Here is an 18625-nt window from a genome sequence, read left to right as displayed (position 1 = left end):
CCTGAAGAAGACAGATTCTCCCCCTCTCAGTAGCCATTAATTGCCTGTAGCTCTTTATCTTAGTGTTCTATTGCTGTGAAGAGACACTGTGACTACAGCAATTCTTATAAAGGAAAGCATTGAATTGGGCCTTGCTTACAGTTTCAGAGGCTTAGTCCATTGTCATAATGGCGTGTCACACACACACAGGCAGAAGTGGTATTGCAGAGGTAGCTGTGAGTTTTACATCTGGACCCTCAGGCAGCAGGATGCTGTGTAATATTCTTTTACACTGTGTGAATATGTGTTGCTGTAATTGATTTAATAAACAAACTGAGTGGGCAATAGCGGAACAGGATACAGTTAGGCAGGAAAGCCAAACTGAGAATGATGGGATGAGAAAGGGCGGAGTCAGAGAAGTTACTGGTAGACGTGAAGGAGAGGACTGTGCCATGTTAATAAAGGTACCACCATGTGGCAGAGAGTATAAATAAGGAATCTGGGTTAACTTAAAATATATGAGCTAGTTAGTAATACTAGTAATTACTTACTTGAACTATTGGTCAAGCATTTGTAATATAAGCCTCAGAGTGGTTATTTGGAAGTAGCTGTTGTGATTGGAAAACTCTGCCTACAGCAGGAAGAAATCAGGCCTGAAACCTCAAAGCCCGCCTCTAGTGATCCACTTCCTCCAACAAAGCCACCTGTAATCCCAAATCCCTCTCATGCAGTGCCACTCCCTGATGACTAAACATTCAAACAGATGAGCCTATGGGGGCATTTTCACTCAGACCATCCCACTCTTCATCTTGGGATGGGGCCCTGTGAGAGTTCTGTGTTGGCATATCGACTGGTGTCATCATTGCGCAGCTCTTGTTTAGATGCCCATATTGGGATTTCGTTAGTGCATCTTCCCTGTAATGTACATGCTATTGTCTCAGTCTTCTGGCTTTTACAGTCTATATCCCAGCCCCTGCTTCTGTGGTGTTCTGAGTCTTGTTGAGGGTTGCGTTATAGGTGTACCAGTTAGTGTTGGGAACCTCAGTCAGTTTTCTCTGTATGTCGGCCAGTGAGGGATTCCTGTAAAGTGTTGGTCTGCTGATAAAAGCTTCTTGGATGAGGGGTGAGATATAATAAAAAGAAGTATTTGGAATGCACTTAGAAAGCATATTGACTTGGGAAGCCGGGCGTTGGTGGCACACGCCTTTAATCCCAGCACTCGGGAGGCAGAGGCAGGCGGATCTCTGTGAGTTCGAGGCCAGCCTGGTCTACAGAGTGAGTTCCAGGACAGCCTCCAAAGCCACAGAGAAACCTTGTCTCGAAAAACCAAAAAAAAAAAAAAAAAGAAAGAAAGAAAGAAAGCATATTGACTTGGGGACTGCAGAGATGGCTCAGAGGTTAAGCGCACTGGCTGCTCTTCCAGAGGTTCTGAGTTCAATTCCCAGGACCCACATGGTGGCTCACAACCATAAGTAATGAGATCTGGTGCCTTCTGATATGCAGGGACACATGCAGGCAGAACACTGTATACATAATAAATAAAAAAGTATATTGATTCAGGAAAGGAGAACCTCCTTTTTATCAGAGATTCTTGGAGGGAGGTGGAGGCAGGAGTATGGTGAAGAGATCAGGCTAAGCCAGGAAGACTCTGTTTCATAAAATATTGTAAAAGCAATATAGCAGTTGTGTTTGTTTGTTTTTCAAGACATGGTTTTTCTGTGTAGCTCTGGCTGTCCTGAAACTTATTCTGTAGACCAGGCTGGCCTAAAACTCAGAGATCCACCTGTCTCTGCCTCCTGAGTGCTGGAATTAAAGATGTGGTCCCCCACTGCCTGGCTTGCTTTTATTTTTATTACAGTGCATTGTGTGTGTGTGTGTGTGTGTGTGTGTGTGTGTGTGTGTGTGTGTGTACACAAGCATGCATGCTGCAGTGCATGTTTGGTCACAGGACAACTTTCAGGAATCATTTCTCTCCTAATGTCTGGGGCCCAAGAATCAAACTCAGGTCGTTAGGCTCAGTAGCAGGTGTCTGCCCACTGAGCCATCTCCAAAACACAAGCAGTTGTTTTTAAAAAGCAGTAGTTAAACTTAGAAGTCAAAACTGAAAGGGAAAGTTGGGTGTTTGGAGATTTTAGAACAGTGCATAAGAGAACACAGAAGAAAAACAACGATTCCAAATTCCTTGTCCCTGGTAGCATACTCTTTAATTCTCGTGATGACATTGTTAACAGATACCATGATATAAAGCACTGAAAACTTACCTGGTCTGATCTTGGAGACCATGTTAGAGATATATATAAATGTTTAGGGCTGACTGCTTGGAACCCGTACCTATTCTAGTTTGCTTCTCTGTTGCTGTAGTTAACACCAGGACCAAAAGCAACCTGGAGAGGAGAGGATTAGATGTAGTGGCACATGCCTTCAATATCAGAAAGCAGAGGCAGATAGATGTCTTCGATTTCCATGCCAGCCAGGAATATATAGTATGACTCTGTTTTTAAAATGAATAAATAAACTGGACAGTGGTGGCACATGCCTTTAATCCTAGCACTCAGGAGGCAAAGCAGGTGGATCCATGAGTTCAAGACCAGAGTGAATTCCAGGACAGCCAGGGCACCACAAGGAAACCCTGTCTCGAAAAACAAAACAAACAAACAAAAGAATAAATAAATGAATTTCAAGGCTTACAGGATACAGCCCATGATCGAGTGAAGTCAGAGGAAGAACTCAGGCAGGAACTAAAGCAGAGACCGTGGGGGAATGCTTCTAGTGGAATGCTGCTTACTGGCTTGCTCAGCTATCTTCAAGCCCAGGTCAACCTGCCTAGTGACGGCACCACCCATAGTCGGCTGGTCCCTCCTACATCAATTAGGAATTAATAAAATTCCTCACAGATGTGCCTCTGACCAGACTCATCTGTGCAATTATTATTTGATAGGATGGAAATTCCTAGTCAGGCATTGTGGCAAATGCTTTTTTTTTTTTTTTTTTTTTTTTTTTTTGGTTTTACAAGACAGGGTTTCTCTGTATTGTTTTGGAGGCTGTCGGTCCAGCCCGGTCTCGAACTCACAGAGATCCGCCGGCCTCTGCCTCACAAGTGCTGGGATTAAAGGTGTGTGCCACCATCGCCCGGCTGTGACAAATGCTTTTAATCCCAGCCCTCAGGAGTTTCTCTGTCAGTTTGGGCCACCTTGGTCTGCATAGTGAGTTTCAGGACAGCTAGGGCTATATAGAGTCCCTGTTACAAAAAACAAAAAACAAACAAAAAAAAAGAATTCCCAAACTGGATATAGTGATACATGCCCATAAGGAGGCAGGAGGATCAGATGTTTGAAGTCATTCTTACCCACATCTGTTTGAGAACAGCCTGAGAAAATCCATTCTCCATATCCAAAACCAGTTGATGTTAGTGTCTTTGTCCAGCTGAGTCACTCTAACAGAATACCACAGACTGGGTAGCTTTTAAATAACAAAAATGTCTCATAATTATGGAGGTGATGAGACCTAAGATGAAGGCACTGGCCAATTCAGTATCAGATAAGGGCCAGTTTACATGATCCTGTGACTTCACAGGGTAGAAAGGAGAAAGTACTGAGGACATTTTATAAGAGAGGACTCCTCATAATCCCATAGTTTATGGTCTTCTTCTGCTTCCTGCCACCACACTAGAGGCTAAGATTTCACCATGTCTTTCATCCTAGCACTTAGAATGCAATAGCAGGCAAAATCTGTGAATTTCAGACCAGCCAGGGCTACTACATAGTGAGACCCTGCTCAAAAATTTTTTTCAACACTGGTATGCTGGGACACGGTTACTCTCCAGCAGTTAGGATATAGAATTGTGGATGATTTTTTCCCTTTACAATTAGCCTTGCATATAATTGTAATACATTATGTATGTAATTAAAATTATAATTTGCATTTTATTTTTTGTTTTTATCCAGTGCTTCAGCATTTCTGGCCTCATGCATGCTAAGCAAGTACTGTACCACTAAAGTGTACCCACAGACCAAATTAATATATTTTTAAAAGTGTGATGCACTTGAAATGGTTCTTAATCAAGCAAGTTAAAAGCATGATGGCAGCCTTTCTCTGTAAAAGTCAGTAGCCATAGGAATTCCAGTGTCTTGATAGAGAGAAATAAGGATCAAAGAACAGCACAGTATGAAGTCAGTCTATTTAACCTGGCAGGCAATCTACCAATAAGTCATATTGGTTTTGGATAATTACCTCTTATTACCTAGTCTATAAAAAGTACTTTCCTTGTTTTACTCTTGCCACATCATTTAAACTTTCCCTATCATTTAACACAGAGCTTAGTTCATAACAGGTCCTTGGTAGGATTTGCAACTCTTATTTCACTAAACTTGTGCTTTTTCTAACTTAACAAACCAGTTCCTTTAATCTCTCCAAATATAGAATGGTGTTGCTCCTTTACTAGTAATATTAACTAACTACAGTATGCCTAGAGTAACAACATTTGGCAGTTTTTTGGTTTTGTTTGTTTTGTTTTCAAGACAAAGTTTCCCCGTAGCTTTAAAGCCTGACCTGGAACTCACTCTGTAGAACAGGCTGGCCTTGAACTCACAAAGATCTGCCTGCCTCTGCCTTCCGAGTGCTGGGACCACCTGTGGCCATTTGACAGCCTTTTAACTAACAGACACACTCATTCATAATAGCATATAATATGTAGGAAAAGAATGAATTTCAGAGCTGGGCGGTGGTGGTGCAGGCCTTTAATCCCGGCGCTCAGAAGGCAGAGGCAGGCGGATCTCTGTGAGTTTGAGGCCAGCCTGGTCTAAAGAGCAAGTTCCAGGAGAGGCTCCAAAGCTACACAGAAAAACCCAGTCTCAAAAACAAAACAAAACAACAACAACAAAAAAGAATTTCAGAGAGACTAAGTGGCACAACAATTGGATCTTGTTGCACTTACACCATTACTCAAAGAAAATATTTAAAAATACATGGAAACACAAGCTTTCCTAAACATAAACCAAGTCATCCCAATTCTAAAAGATATTAAATTTTTCATTTTTCAGAAGCCTCTTATTGGGCCTTGTGTTGCAACACAAGGGGGCAGCACAGAAGAATGCCTTCCCAGCTGATGCAAAAAGCCAGGGAATAGCCTGGTTATATAACAAGGAGGAGTGTGTGGATGTGGCATGCAAATGAAGAACTGTATTTGCACCAGTCACAGCAGTATTTCAAGTTCCACCAATCACAGGTCTCACTTTGCACCAATTATAAGCTTTCTGCTGAGCCATAGGGGAAATGCCTCCCCATATGACTTTGGTGAACCAGGTCCTCTGATATTAAAGGGTGTCCTCCAGGGCTAGTGCAGGTTTTCTGGTGCAGTCATGCTGGAGAAAAGATCTCTGTGAAGCATTGTTCAGAGTAGCAGTAAAGATTCTAAAAGAGGTGGGCCTGTTGGGCATGATTGAATATGCCTGTAACCCCAGCTACTCAAGAGTCTGGGTCCAGATCGCAAGTTCCTGGCCAGCCTAAGTAATTTACCAAGACCTTGTCTCAGAAGAAAAAATAAAAAAAGGCTGGGGTCATAATTCAGTAGCAGAGCACTTACTTAAACGTGTACAAGGTTCTGAGGCCATCCCCAGTACTGCAAAGAAAAATAATAAAAATGAACAGCTGGCTGTCTTCAGGGCAATTTTCTTGTTTGCCAAGGATGATCATTCTTCATTTTGGTCAAGATTATTTATGCGCTGGGGTGTAGAATGTAGCTCACCATACACAACATACACAACAGCCCTGGGTCCGAGCCCCAGAGTAGATAAACCAGGCATGGGAGCCCATGCCTATAGCCCCAACACTTGAGAGGTAGAGGCAGGAGGATCTGGGTCATCCTTGACTGCATAGTGAGTTCAAGATCAACCTGAGATATATGAGACCCTGTCTCAAAAACCTCAAAAGAAACTATGTATACATAGCATTAAATACATATTCCGCTTAGAAATTCAGGGTCAACATTTAATCCACAACTTGCTGACATTTGATTTGCAACGCTGTTTTAGTTGTTCAAAAGATAATACATGCTTCAGCTCTTCTCTTGTTGCCTTTTTAAAATTTATTCATTTATTTATTTTTTGGTTTTGGTTTTTCCAGGCAGTATTTCTTTGTGCCCCCTTGACTAGAACTAGCTGGCTGGCCCTGAACTCACAGAGATCCACCTGACTCTGCCTCCTGAGTACTGGGTGTGCACTACCAACACCCAGCTTTTCTTTTTATAAAAACATCTGTTCATCTGTATATGTGTGTGGCAGTCAGGGGTGGGGGTGCCCACGGAAACCAGAAGAGGGCATTGATTCACCTGGAGCTAAAGACAACTGTGATCCAACCAGCCAAGCTCAGGTCCTCTGCAAGAACAGCTAGAGTGCTCTTAGCCACTAAGCCATCTTTACAGCACCACTACTTTTTTTTTTTTTTTAATATTTATCTATTACATATACAGCATTCTACTTGCATGTGTGCCTGCAGACCAGAAGAGGGCACCAGATCTCATTACAGATGCTTGTGACCCACAATGCTGTTGCTGGGAATTGAACTCTGGACCTACGGAAGAGAAGCCAGTGCTCTTCACCACTGAACCATCTCTACAGCCCCAGATTTTACTTTTTAAGGTATTTATTTATTGTGTGGTACTAGTGACTCAACCAAGGACCCTGCATGTGCTGAGCAGGCGCACTACTCACATTTACAGAGGAAAAAAAATGAGGCCACAGTACCTCCTATCCACTTTCCCTTATTTTTAGCATCCTATATTAGTATGTACATTTACTTCAATTAATCTAATATCGATGCATTATTACCTAGTCTTTAATTTATTTAGTTTTCACCCACCTTTTAAAAAAATACACAATCTAAGGTTTAATGTAACACGAACTAATCATAAGTACACGTCTGCTACCTTCTCCTAACATTATAGATGTACTTTCTTCCTTTTGATTTTTAAAGTTATAATGTCTAATCATCTCTTAAAGGTACCCAGCATGGACTTCTGGCTTCCACATGCGAATGCAAAGGTATACGCCCACAAATCACACACAACTGTCCCCAATATTAGCACTGGAAATAAGTATAAATGCCACAAGTTTTCTTGTTCAACGAATTTCCCAAAATTGTAAGATCCTCTTTAGGTAACAAACCGGAACAAACATAGCCTTCTGTATCTCTGTCCATTAAAGGTCTTGAAAACATTTTTTTTTTTTCTCCTGAGACAGGGTCTTATGTAGACCAGGTTGTTCTTGGATTTGCAACGTAGCTTAGAGGCCTTGAACTGCAGATCCTTCCGCCTCCACCCACCTCTTGAAGGCTGGGATAAAGGCGGTGCACTACTACATCCGACTCTAGTCTTTTTGAGACAGGGTCTCTAAACAGTCCCAGTATCCCAGTTTGTCTGGAACTCGTGGCGATCCTCCTGTCTCAGCACCTGCCTCGGGAGAGTACAAGGATTACAGCAGAGTACTAAATTCGGCTGAAAGGATCCTAGCCGCTAGGGCTCAATCAGTGCCGGGAGCACATCCGGCTAGCCAGCTGGGATTTTTTTTTTGCGCATGCGTTTGGCCAACCCATCCCGGAACTTAACCGTTGATGAAATGAAGGTTTAAATCCTCCGAGTCGCGATCGGGAACTTTCGTGGCGCCCTCGGTTCTCCGAATAACCTTGGGATTGGGCAAGCTAATTCCAGGTCAGGATCCGATTGGTTGTCACAGCAGTACGCCGCAGAGACGTTGCGTGACGCTATTAGTACCGCCCCTATCGCGGGACTGGTCGGGCTTCTGGCCAATCAGCAGGCGCGGCGCGCCCTTCGTTTTCCTCCAGCCCGCATTTGCCGCCTAGGTTCCCGCGACCCCCAACGTCCTAGAGGCGGGGCCACAGTCATCCGGGACGCTTCTTGGAGCCGGCCTTTGGGTGCCCAACAAACAAACTCCAGCTTGGCGGCGGCCGTGAGGATAGCGACGGTGTGTCTCAGTGCTCCTGATTCCCCGAGGCTCCCTCCGGGCCCGGGAAACTGGGTGAGTAACAAGCCGGCCGGGAGGGTCCGGGTTAGCGCGCCGGGACTGGTGACCACAGGGCGGCCAGGGGAGAAAGAAAGAGGACCTCAGAACCTTGTCTGTTATCTACTAAAGAGGTGTACTTTTGTGACATGCCTCAGATGGCTTTCACTTGTAAAAATTTCTTGGGGACTGAAACCCTGATCCTCGCTCTTGCATTCTTTATGATATGTGGCCCACACTGTGTAAGGGATCAGTGTTTATAGTCGGTGTTTTACAGGAAGTAGGTCTATGTCAAAAGCGAGCTGTGAATTACTGTCTGAACACAAGAGTCAGTGATGTCACCATGAGAGATTTAACATTCGAGTTGGAGGTTGGATGATCGAGTTTAGTAGGAAATTCCAAATAAATCCGGAGGACACTCTGTGCAGTCCTGTCTTGGAGACTGCTGATAGATGGAGGATGAATGACTAGGAGTTATGGTTGCAGCGATTGGGTAGGGCCTTAACTATGGTTGTTGTTTTTTAAAACTCTGTATATGAAGAAAAGCCATCAACTTTCTAAGCAGGCGAGAAGCTTGTTCCTAGACACATTTGTGCCTGCACTGGAGGGACTTGGCAGTAAATCCGGAGGCTGATGTATGTGGTCAGCTGAGGTGGGAAGATGAAAAGAACTTTCTATAGGCAAGAGGGAGAAAAGGTGAGGATGACGTTAATGGTTCTCGTTTGCTACATGATAATAACATTACCTCAGGAGAGTATTTTTGCTACGTCTACGTTTTGTACGGTTTTGGCCATAAGCTTTATGTCAAGGTAAGCTAGTTTTCAAATCTCATTTGATTGTTTTCAAATGAGAAATGCCTAGTATACAAAAGAAGAGACAGAGAAGGCATTTCAAAACAGTCCCATTAGTGAAGAAAAGTGCACTTTATATACTTTATGGAGGTAGGGTTATCAGTGTGATTGCTAGGCTTTTTTTTTTAAAGCCTGTATTTCAAGAAGTTCAGATATCTCTATGGGGAGCTTTTAGTTGATCTTTAAAGGTCATATTCTTAGAATTATGTTCTCTTATATATGTTCAGCCTTGGAAATTATGGAAAAGATCTCTTCTAAATGACTTACACCTCTGTTAATAATCCTTTAGTAATTCCTTTTGAGTCAGTAATTCCTTTTAAAAGTTTTATTAGAGTTAAAAATTTACTCTTGTGTGTGAATGTGTGTGTGCGCGCATGAGAGAGAGAGTGTGTACATACTACAGTGCATATGTGGAGGTCTGAGAATGACTTGCAGGAGTTGTTTCTCTTCCTCTACTGTATGTCCTGGGAATCAAACTCAAGTTGCTAGTTGTTTTGGCAGCAATCATTTATCCTCTGAGCCATCTTATTGGCCCTGGATTTTTATCTGTTATCATTACCGTTGTTGTGTTGTATGTGTAATATGTGTCTGTGAGCACAGGGGTCCATGCCCAGCTGATCGTATGTGGAGGCCAGAGCACAGCTTCCCATAGTCTGTTCTTTGTTTCCACCGTGCATTCTGGGAATTGAACTCAGGTCACTAGCCTTGCACAGCAAGTGCTAAGCTGCCTCATCTGCCTCAGACAATATCTTTTTGCTAAGATTGAAACTGCACAAAAGGTTAAAAAGACGTTGGCAACTTAGTGATACATACCTGAATACCAGAACTTGAGAGGCAAGCCTCATAATCCCCAGAAAACCACAGACACATATGAAACAGGAAAATCTATGAGTAAATTTTATAAACAACTAAAATGAACTCATCAGCAAGCTCACTCTTGTGATGATAAACAGGAATTCTCTGTCCCTACAAACTGACTTGTGAAATAATCTGTGTTGATGGTTTGGATCCATATTCACACTTGCTGGATATTCTCACTAATGTTTTGTGCCCACTCATCCATACAGCAAACCTTTGGTTTCCACCTCTCTTGAGTTTCAAGTCCATATGTCTAATTTCCCACTGGATTGCTTCATTCAGTATAATGAAGCAGAATACAGACTACATAGTCCTTTCTCTATAGGTCAACATTTTCTATTTTCATTTTTTGAACAGGGTCACTCTACATAACCCTGGCTGTTCTGGAACTCACTATATAGACCAGGATGGGTTCAAACACAGAGATCCATCTATGTCTGTCTCCCGAGTGCTGGGATTAAAGCCCTGTGCTATGAGACCTTGTCTTAAAAAAAGAAAGAAAAGGATTTGGGGGCAAAATATGTGTATCTTTTAATGAATAGGTATACTAAATTAAATATTAAAGTTAGTTTATAGGCTGAATGACTCAAGTATGAAAGCAATCAAAACCTATTACTAACATTTAATCTTTGTGTGTGTGTGTGTGTGTGTGTATGTGTGTGTGTGTGTGTGTATTGGACGTTGAACATAGGACAAGTATTTAGTTTTATTAATCTACAGTTACTTTTCATGTAAGCTGCTTAATTTTGTTTTTAATGTGGTTAAGTAATATTTCTTCTTCTACGTTTAACAATATTCTTTTATTTCTATAGGGTACTGAGGACCAGAAATTGAGTAAATCACTCACCAAAATAGAGCCTGGAGTTCCTCTAAAAAAGTCCCAGATGAATACCAGGTACAGAAATTTTATTTTTATTGATTTATATATTTAAACATTTCTTTTTATTTATGTGTATGAGTGTTTTACCTGTATTTATGTATTTGTGCCATATACATTCCTGGTACCCAAGGAGACCAGAAGAAAGTATCTGATCCCTTGGAATTGGAGCTAGAGATGATTGTAAACTTCCATGTGTGTGCTGAGAATAAATCCAGGTCCTCTGCTAGAGAAGCAAGTATTCTCCAGGTCCTATTTTATTTTTTTAAGTCACGGTCTAGTTATGTAGCCCCGACTGGCATCATACTCACCCAGTTCTTTTCCCTCATCCTCACAGATAGTAGGATTACAGGCACGTTTCACTGTGCCTGCCTGTTTAGTTATTCAGATGAAGGTCTTACTATGTTGCTGAGGCTGGTCTTGAAACACTGAACTCATTTAAATACTCTTTCCTCGGCCTCTCAAGCTTTGTGACCTCAGGCACATGCCACGATGCCTGGCTTCAAAATATTTTTCACACAGTGGTTTTTTTGCAGCTGCCCACGTTAACTTAAGATAGAATACTGGAAGAGAAAAAAGAACACAGCCTTCGGAATCAGTAATATCTGGCTCCATGTTTAATTAGATGTATCCCTTGACCTAGTTCATTCACTGTAAGATGACGATGGTGATCACTTTCTAATCCATTACCAGGAATGTATTAAATATGCTTATTAAACTTAAAGGAACAGGCATATAATGGCTACTTAGTAAATATTAGCTCCCTTTTCTCTCTCCCCTACTACCATAGATGTCGTGTTGATGAGACATTACCTGAACTGAGGTTGTAAGTTAGATTACTGGTTCCATCCTAGAGGAGTAGAAAAGTGTTGGGGTTCCTTCTTTCTAAGCACTGAGTCATCTTACCTTGCTGGTAATCATCTCACAGTGGTCATCACAAGTTTCTCCATGTTTCCCTAAGGCTTTCCTTTTATGTGGAGTTAGAAGGAGGAGCTGGCCACCTGTCCCTGCTCTTCTAAGTCTGTTATTACATGGAGGATCTGGCAGACTGGCTTGGGTGATTTAGTTCTTTGGACCATTTTATTGCCCCCTAGAGAGGAACAATTAATGCTGGCATATGGATTTTCTTTCTATTCTAAACTACAGATATGCCTATGGGGAGCTTTTATATTCTCTGTTGCTTCCTTTGTGCCAGATGTTCTTGCTAAAGACAATAGGAAACATGATCAGGAACGCTATCATATTCCTTTTACTTTAATCTTGATCCTTCTGTTGTATCACACTACTGCAGTATTTTTTATTTTATCTATCTATTCATCTATGTATCCATCCATCCATCCATCCATCCATCCATCCATCCATCCATCCATCCACCCATATCCATCTATCCATTTTGAGACAGGGTCTCTCTACATAGCCCTGGCTGTCCTAGAACTCAGTATGTAGACAAAGTTGGCCTTGAACTCAGAGACCTCCTTCTGTCTTCCAAGTGCTGGGATTAAAGGTGGGTACCACCATGCCTGGCCCCTCAAAGTATTTTTTTAAATAATAAAGTACACATAGGTCTCTCCTTACAAGTATTGATCACTCTATTGTTATATAGTTAATAAGTGTTATAATTAGGATTTCAGCTGACATGACCCTTTCTTTATTATGCTTAGGAAAGTATTATGGTAGATCGATCTTTAAAGGTACTGTAGACTGAAAAATGAGAGAAAAAAAGACAACATTGAGCACTTGACAAGGAATTGGAAATTATTTTAAAGTATTCTACATATGTGTTCAACATTCAATATAACTCTTCAGGGAAGCGCTGCTATTATTTCTTGTTTGTGTTTACTCAAGTCCTTAACATGGTTTCCCTCGCCAGTTTTTTAGTCTGGCTTGGAATTCCTAAGGATTTGGAATGCCTGACAAAGAGAATTAATTGATTCTTATATAAAATTTATATGGGGGTGGGGAGCCTGGAGAGATGGCTCAGCAGTTAAGAGCACTGACTGTTGTTCTAGAAGTCCTGAGTTCAATTCCCAGCAACCACATTGTGGCTCACAGCCATCTGTAATGGTATCCATTGCCCTCCTCTGGTGAGCAGAGGAGCATGTAGACAGAACACTCACATTAATAAATCTTTAAAAAAAAACTTAAAATTTATACTGTTTGCTTTTCCTCTTACTTTAATTTTTTTTAAAGGTTTTCTTCAAGCAAGATGGTACCTTTCCACTTTCCCCCATCAAAATTGGCACTCTGGAACCCCATGCCAATTGGAGGTTTCATCTACTTGCATCTTAGTTACTACAGGTATGTTTCTCTTTTCAAATCAAACCAGTATAAGCATGAATCATAAAAGAATATGTAAAGGCTGGGCTGGACCGATAGCCTCCAAAACAATACAGAGAAACCCTGTCTTGTAAAGACCAAAAAAAAAAAAAAAAAAAAAAAAAGAATATGTAAGACAAGCTTAAATGTTATTACTAATACAAATTGAACTGCCTATATCCCAAAGTCCATTTTCTTCCCTTTTGATTTGTGTGCATATGTGGAAGCCAGGGGTTGATGCCCAGTGTCTTCCCCTATTGCTTTCTACTTTATCTTTAGAAACAGGATCTCACTGAATCTGGGGCTTGCCTTTTCAGCTGGACTGCTGGCCAACTTATCCCCCAGCCCACTCCATCAGACACTGGGGTGATACAGATGGTGCCACTGTTCCCACCTTTTATGTGGATATTGAAGATCCAAACTCAGGTCCTTGTGCTTGCCTGGTAGGAACCGTTTCCCCAGATTCTAAAACCTGAAGCTTGGACTGCCAAGACAGCTGAGCGGGTAAAGGCACTTGTCCTCAAAATGTGAAACTTCTTGACTGTCGACAAGATAGAATGAAGTGCTACATTCTACATCTTACCCACATACACAATACAGTTACATAAAAATTACTTTCAAACTATAGGTGTTTATAAACATAAATGAATTTCATATTTAGATTTGAGTTCTATCTCCAAGATTTTGTAATGCAAGTATTCCCAAACTAAGTTCTTGTGGTCTCAAGTATTTCAGGTAAGCTACGCCCAACATGTATTCATTTTTCTTTACTTTTTCACTAAAAGTTCCCATCAGATCAAAATTCTTTTTGTTAAATCTTCCTTATGCTTTTGAGAAATAGTCATAATTTCATAGTAAAAATATTCTGCACATCTAAGTTTTTGAATATTGTAGGAATGTTTCTCATGCTTCAGCATGGTGTCTGTGTGGAACGTGAGAAGATAGAGCTGAGATGGAATTGATCAAGTTAGAAGGCATAAATGTAGTTCTCTTTAGGACCTTTTGAAAGAGGTTTAGACTTAAAGTAATAGTAATCAGTTGAACTGTTGTGTCTAAGGACTTACTTGCTAAAAAGCATTCTACAGAGGATAGGTTATAGTCAGTCTATTTGTAGGTACTTGTCAGTAATCAAGGATTTGTTTTGTTTCATTTTGTTTTTTTGAGACAGGGTTTCTCTGTACCCTGGCTGTCCTGAAACTTATTATATACATCAGGCTGGCTTCTGCCTCCAGAGTGCTGGGATTAAAGGCATGTGCCACCACCACCCAACTTAGATTTTTGCCTTGGTGATTTAAGGTACTCTTAAGTGGAGTCAGGCTGTCTAGACCCTCAATTCCTGATTTTACCAATTCTTATTTTGGGGGGAGGGGAGGGCTTTTCACCACAGGGTTGATCCTAACCAATTCTTATTTAAATAACTTCAATAAAGTAGTCAAAAATTAGTTTACTTATTTATAAAATAAATTTAGAAGTACCAGGAAAGGATCATGTGTAGCCCCTGGAGTGTTTCATGTACTTGAGTATGCTAAATAAACACTCTACTATAGGGGCAACACATGATCTTTTCCTGGTACTTCTAAATGTCTTACTTCAGGTGGCCTGAAACTTACTGTGTGGACCAGGCTGACCTTAATTATTAATTAAACTCACAGAGATCTGCCTGTCTCTGGGTGTGTGCCACCATCCTTTTGTTTGTTTGTTTGTTTGTTTGTTTTGTGAGACAGGATCTTGATATTTAAGCTAAAACTGAACTTTCTATGTAGCCCAGGCTGACATTAAACTTTCGTTCCTCTTGCCTTGGCCTCTTGAATGCTAGTATTATAACATGCGTCACCATTCTTGGTCTCATAGACTTTTACAAATATTAAATGAGAAAGGCTTTGTAAAACGGTTAGCAATAGTACATGGGGTATAATTTTTTTAGTAAATAGTGTTTGTTATATGTAATAAGAATAATCAGCAGTATTCAGATCAGAAGAAAGAACAAAACAAGGGTTTTGTTGTTGTTTGTTATTGTTTGTTTTCTGAGATAGGGTCTTATGCAGCCCAGGTTGCCCTCAGTTTTTCTATGTAGCTAGGATGGCTTTGAACTTATGAGTCTCCTTCCTGTCTACCAAATGCTGGGACAGGCATATGTCACTCTACCTGGCTAAAACAAGGTATTTTGAAAACATGGCATTTGGTGATTGCCATAAACAGTAGGAGATACACAAGTCAAAAATTTAAGTTCTAAAGTAGTTTACAGAGAAGAATGCTACCATTGACAAGAAGAGGAAGGGTTTGATCCAGTGGGATGGCTCAATATTAAGGTTTTTGTCACCAAGCCTAGTGACCTAAGTTAGATCCCTTGGACCTACATGAACCCAGTTCCTGCAAATTGTCCCTTTTTTTTCCTCACACATTATGCTAGATGTCCAGGACCACCCCTCCCCAGATTCCACAAATAAATAAGTATAATAAAAAATTTTAAGGAGAGTCTTTGGGTTAGAAAGGTAGTTCAGTGATTAATACTGCTTGCTCTTACAGAGGCCGCTGTTTGATCCCTAGCTCCCATATCAGCAGCTAATAGCCATCTGTTCCTGCTACAGGGCATCTGTTGCCTCCATGGGTACCAGGCACACACATGGCTCACATGTATGCAGTCACTCATACATACACAAGATGGAAGACCTATGGAAGTTTAACTATTTGTTATGCTTGTTCATTTTACTCCATTTGTTTTTCTTTTTGTTTTTTTCAAGCAGGGTTTCTCTGTATTGTTACACAGCTCTGGCTATCCTGGAACTCACTTTGTAGATCAGGCTGGCCTTAAAATGATAGAGATCCACCGGGCGTTGGTGGCGCACGCCTTTAATCCCAGCACTCGGGAGGCAGAGGCAGGCGGATCTCTGTGAGTTCGAGGCCAGCCTGGTCTACAGAGCGAGTGCCAGGACAGCCTCCAAAACTACACAGAGAAACCCTGTCTCGAAAAACCAAAAAAAAAAAAAAAAATGATAGAGATCCACCTGCTTCTGTCTGCCCCCCCATCCCCACATTTCTTAATTTTTTTTGTCAGCTTTCTGTGCTCATATATTTTGAATAATTTGTTTTTAGTTCTACTGTTTGTTTTCTCCTTAGCTGTACTTATACATTCAGGGTTTTTTGTGTTTTACTTTTTGTTTTGTTTTTGTTGGCATCTTGAGTATCCAACCCAGAGCCTGTGCAGGCTAAGCAAGTGTTTCACCATTGAGTTATGCCATAAATTTAGGTTGCTTTTTAAATATGGAAATAGATATGTATATATGAAAGAATGTTTATATATGTATAGTTCATCAGATAATATACAGTTGTATATTATATATTATTTCCAGTTCATCCTTAGAATTTTTAATCTTTTATTTCTGTAAGTTCTGAATGATTATTTTTCAAGTGTGTCTAATCTTGGCTAGGGGTGTTACTCATTTGGTAGAATGCTTTCCTTGCCTCTGTGAAGCTCTGTGGTCTATCTGTAGCACCACATAAACCACTTGCTGGTACATGCTTTAATCTCAGGAGGTGAAGGTAGGAGGAGGAGGAGGAGGAGGAGAGAGAGAGAGAGAGAGAGAGAGAGAGAGAGAGAGAGAGAGAGAGAGAGAGAGAGAGAGAGAGAGAGAGAGAGAGAGAGAGAGCGCAAACACTAGAGTTTGTTTGAGACAGGGTTTCTCTGTGTAGCCCTAGCTGTCCAGGAACTCACCCTGTAGACCAGGCTGGCTTTGAATTCAGAAATCCGCCTACCTGTGCCTACCAAGTGCTAGGATCAAAGGCATGCAACACTGCCACCAAGAGATTTATTTTATTTTTAATGATGTTAGTGCTTATTTTTAATCATGTTAGTGAAATTGCCAGAAGAATCCAGATTCCCTGGAACTGGAATTACAGGTGATTGAACATAGGACCTGTGGAAGAGATGTATGAGCTCTTAACTACTGAGCCATCCCCCACCTATTTTTTTAAAGACAGGAAGGGACTCACTACATAGCTCTGTAGACCAGGTTGGCCTCAAACTTAGAGATGTGCCTGCACCTCCTGAACTCTGAGATTAAGGGTGCATGATATCATGACCAGCTCTTTCATTTTAAATATATTTATTTATGTTTTGTATTCAGGAATGCTGTTATTGGACATAAATGATATATAAACAAGTGAATGTGACTGTCTCTATCAGACTTTATTTACAGAATCATGTTAGTCTCCTAGTTTGTCAGTTTCTGCTCTGGTCCAGGTTAAGTCAGAATCTGGGTGACATTTGTACCTTTGTCAGTGTATGGCCAATAATATGATGTCAGGTGGCCTTACCTTTTACAGGGTTGCTTTTCAATAACTAGGAATCTCCTGATAGTGATCTTTGTGTACATTTTTAAAATTCAGTGCTATATTTTAGTCAGTACTCCTATAGAAGGTTTTTCTTTTTAGGAAATCAGGTATACCACATTCATAAAAGACTTTATTTTTCAGAAACCCAAAGCTTGTGATAACTGAAAAGGCCATCCGACTTGCTTATCGTCATGCTAAGCAGAATAAAAAAAATGTGCCATGCTTCTTACTTGGTTCTCTCACAGTGGATGAAGGTAATATGTTGTAAAAAGTATCGTGTATGGCTATTATAGAAAGTGTATGTGTTTCAGGCAGCTATTGTATGTGCTTTTGCTAATTTCTTTGCTGTACACCATGGATATGAAAATGAGTAAAATACCCATTACAGAATTCATGGTGTAGTCATCTGTAGACTATAAACAAATCATTTTTTAAATGTAAGTTCTTAGTATACTACCAGTATGATCAAAATACTTCCCTAAAATGTACTTTGGTGATTTTATGTTTTTAAGTAGCATGCTACGTAATAGTTGTTTTTGTTGTTGTTGTTGTTCTGCAGATGAAGAGGGTGTGACATTGACAGTAGATCGCTTTGATCCTGGTCGAGAAGTACCAGAATGCTTAGAAAGAACCCCTACTGCGTCTCTTCCTGGAGATTTTTTTATCCCCTGCAAAGTTCATACTCAAGGACTTTGTTCAAGAGATATGACCATTCATAATGCAGAGGATTTAACTTCAACTTTAAAGGTGAAATTAATAACATTCTTTTTTATAATAATTTTTTGAAATTATAATTGCATCATCTCACCCTTTCCTCCCTCTCATGTATACCCCCTCTTCAAAGCTTTTTAAAAAATTATTGTTACAAATACACACACATACGCACACACACACACACACACACACAATTTCAATATACTCTGTATGTTATCTCAGGGCCAATCACTTAATACTGAATAACCAATTAGTGTAGCAGTAAGAATAGAAAGGGCACAGTAGATGTGGGTAAATATGGAAGAAAGTTACTCTAACAATTTGGATAATGAGAAAGGAACCAAAAAGGAATGATTGAGGTTCTCTAAGGCTGTCATAATTTACATACTCCACCACCACCCAACCCAGTATAGTAAAGTTTTTACGAGTGATAATTGCCTAGCAAGAATTTGAAGAGTTGCTGGGCAGTGTTGATGCACACATTTAGTCTCAGAACTCGAGAGGTAGGAGCAGGTGGATCTCTGAGTTTGAGGCCAGCCCAGTCTACATAGTGAGTTCCAGGACAGCCAGGATTACCCCCCCTCAAAAAAACAAAAACAAAAAACTCCTCTTCACTAGTAATCTTGAAAATGCAAATAAAGGCAAAATGATTCCAGTTTCTACTCATCAGATTGGTTCCGGTATTT

The 18625-nt window shown here is 40.7% G+C and overlaps 1 protein-coding gene across 2 annotated transcripts in view; it reads left to right on the top strand.

Annotated features, from left to right (window-relative positions):
- The first annotated feature begins 7801 nt into the window (after positions 1 to 7801).
- The window catches only part of Stil (STIL centriolar assembly protein), a 43011-nt gene continuing 32187 nt past the window's right edge, over positions 7802 to 18625 (top strand). Inside the window, exons 1-5 of one of the 2 annotated variants that reach the window (XM_040756950.1) lie at positions 7802 to 8009; positions 10513 to 10595; positions 12768 to 12875; positions 17367 to 17479; positions 17785 to 17972. In XM_040756950.1, the coding sequence (XP_040612884.1) occupies positions 10585 to 10595; positions 12768 to 12875; positions 17367 to 17479; positions 17785 to 17972 (420 nt within the window). In that variant the 5' untranslated portion in view covers positions 7802 to 8009; positions 10513 to 10584. The remainder of the gene's footprint in view (positions 8010 to 10512; positions 10596 to 12767; positions 12876 to 17366; positions 17480 to 17784; positions 17973 to 18625) is intronic. The other variant, XM_040756951.1, reaches the window with a different exon arrangement.

The sequence above is a fragment of the Mesocricetus auratus genome, unplaced genomic scaffold (genome assembly GCF_017639785.1).
Source record: "Mesocricetus auratus isolate SY011 unplaced genomic scaffold, BCM_Maur_2.0 Super-Scaffold_100014, whole genome shotgun sequence".
NCBI classification, from domain to species: Eukaryota; Metazoa; Chordata; class Mammalia; order Rodentia; family Cricetidae; genus Mesocricetus; species Mesocricetus auratus.
This window is presented reverse-complemented; position numbering and strand designations above follow the sequence as displayed.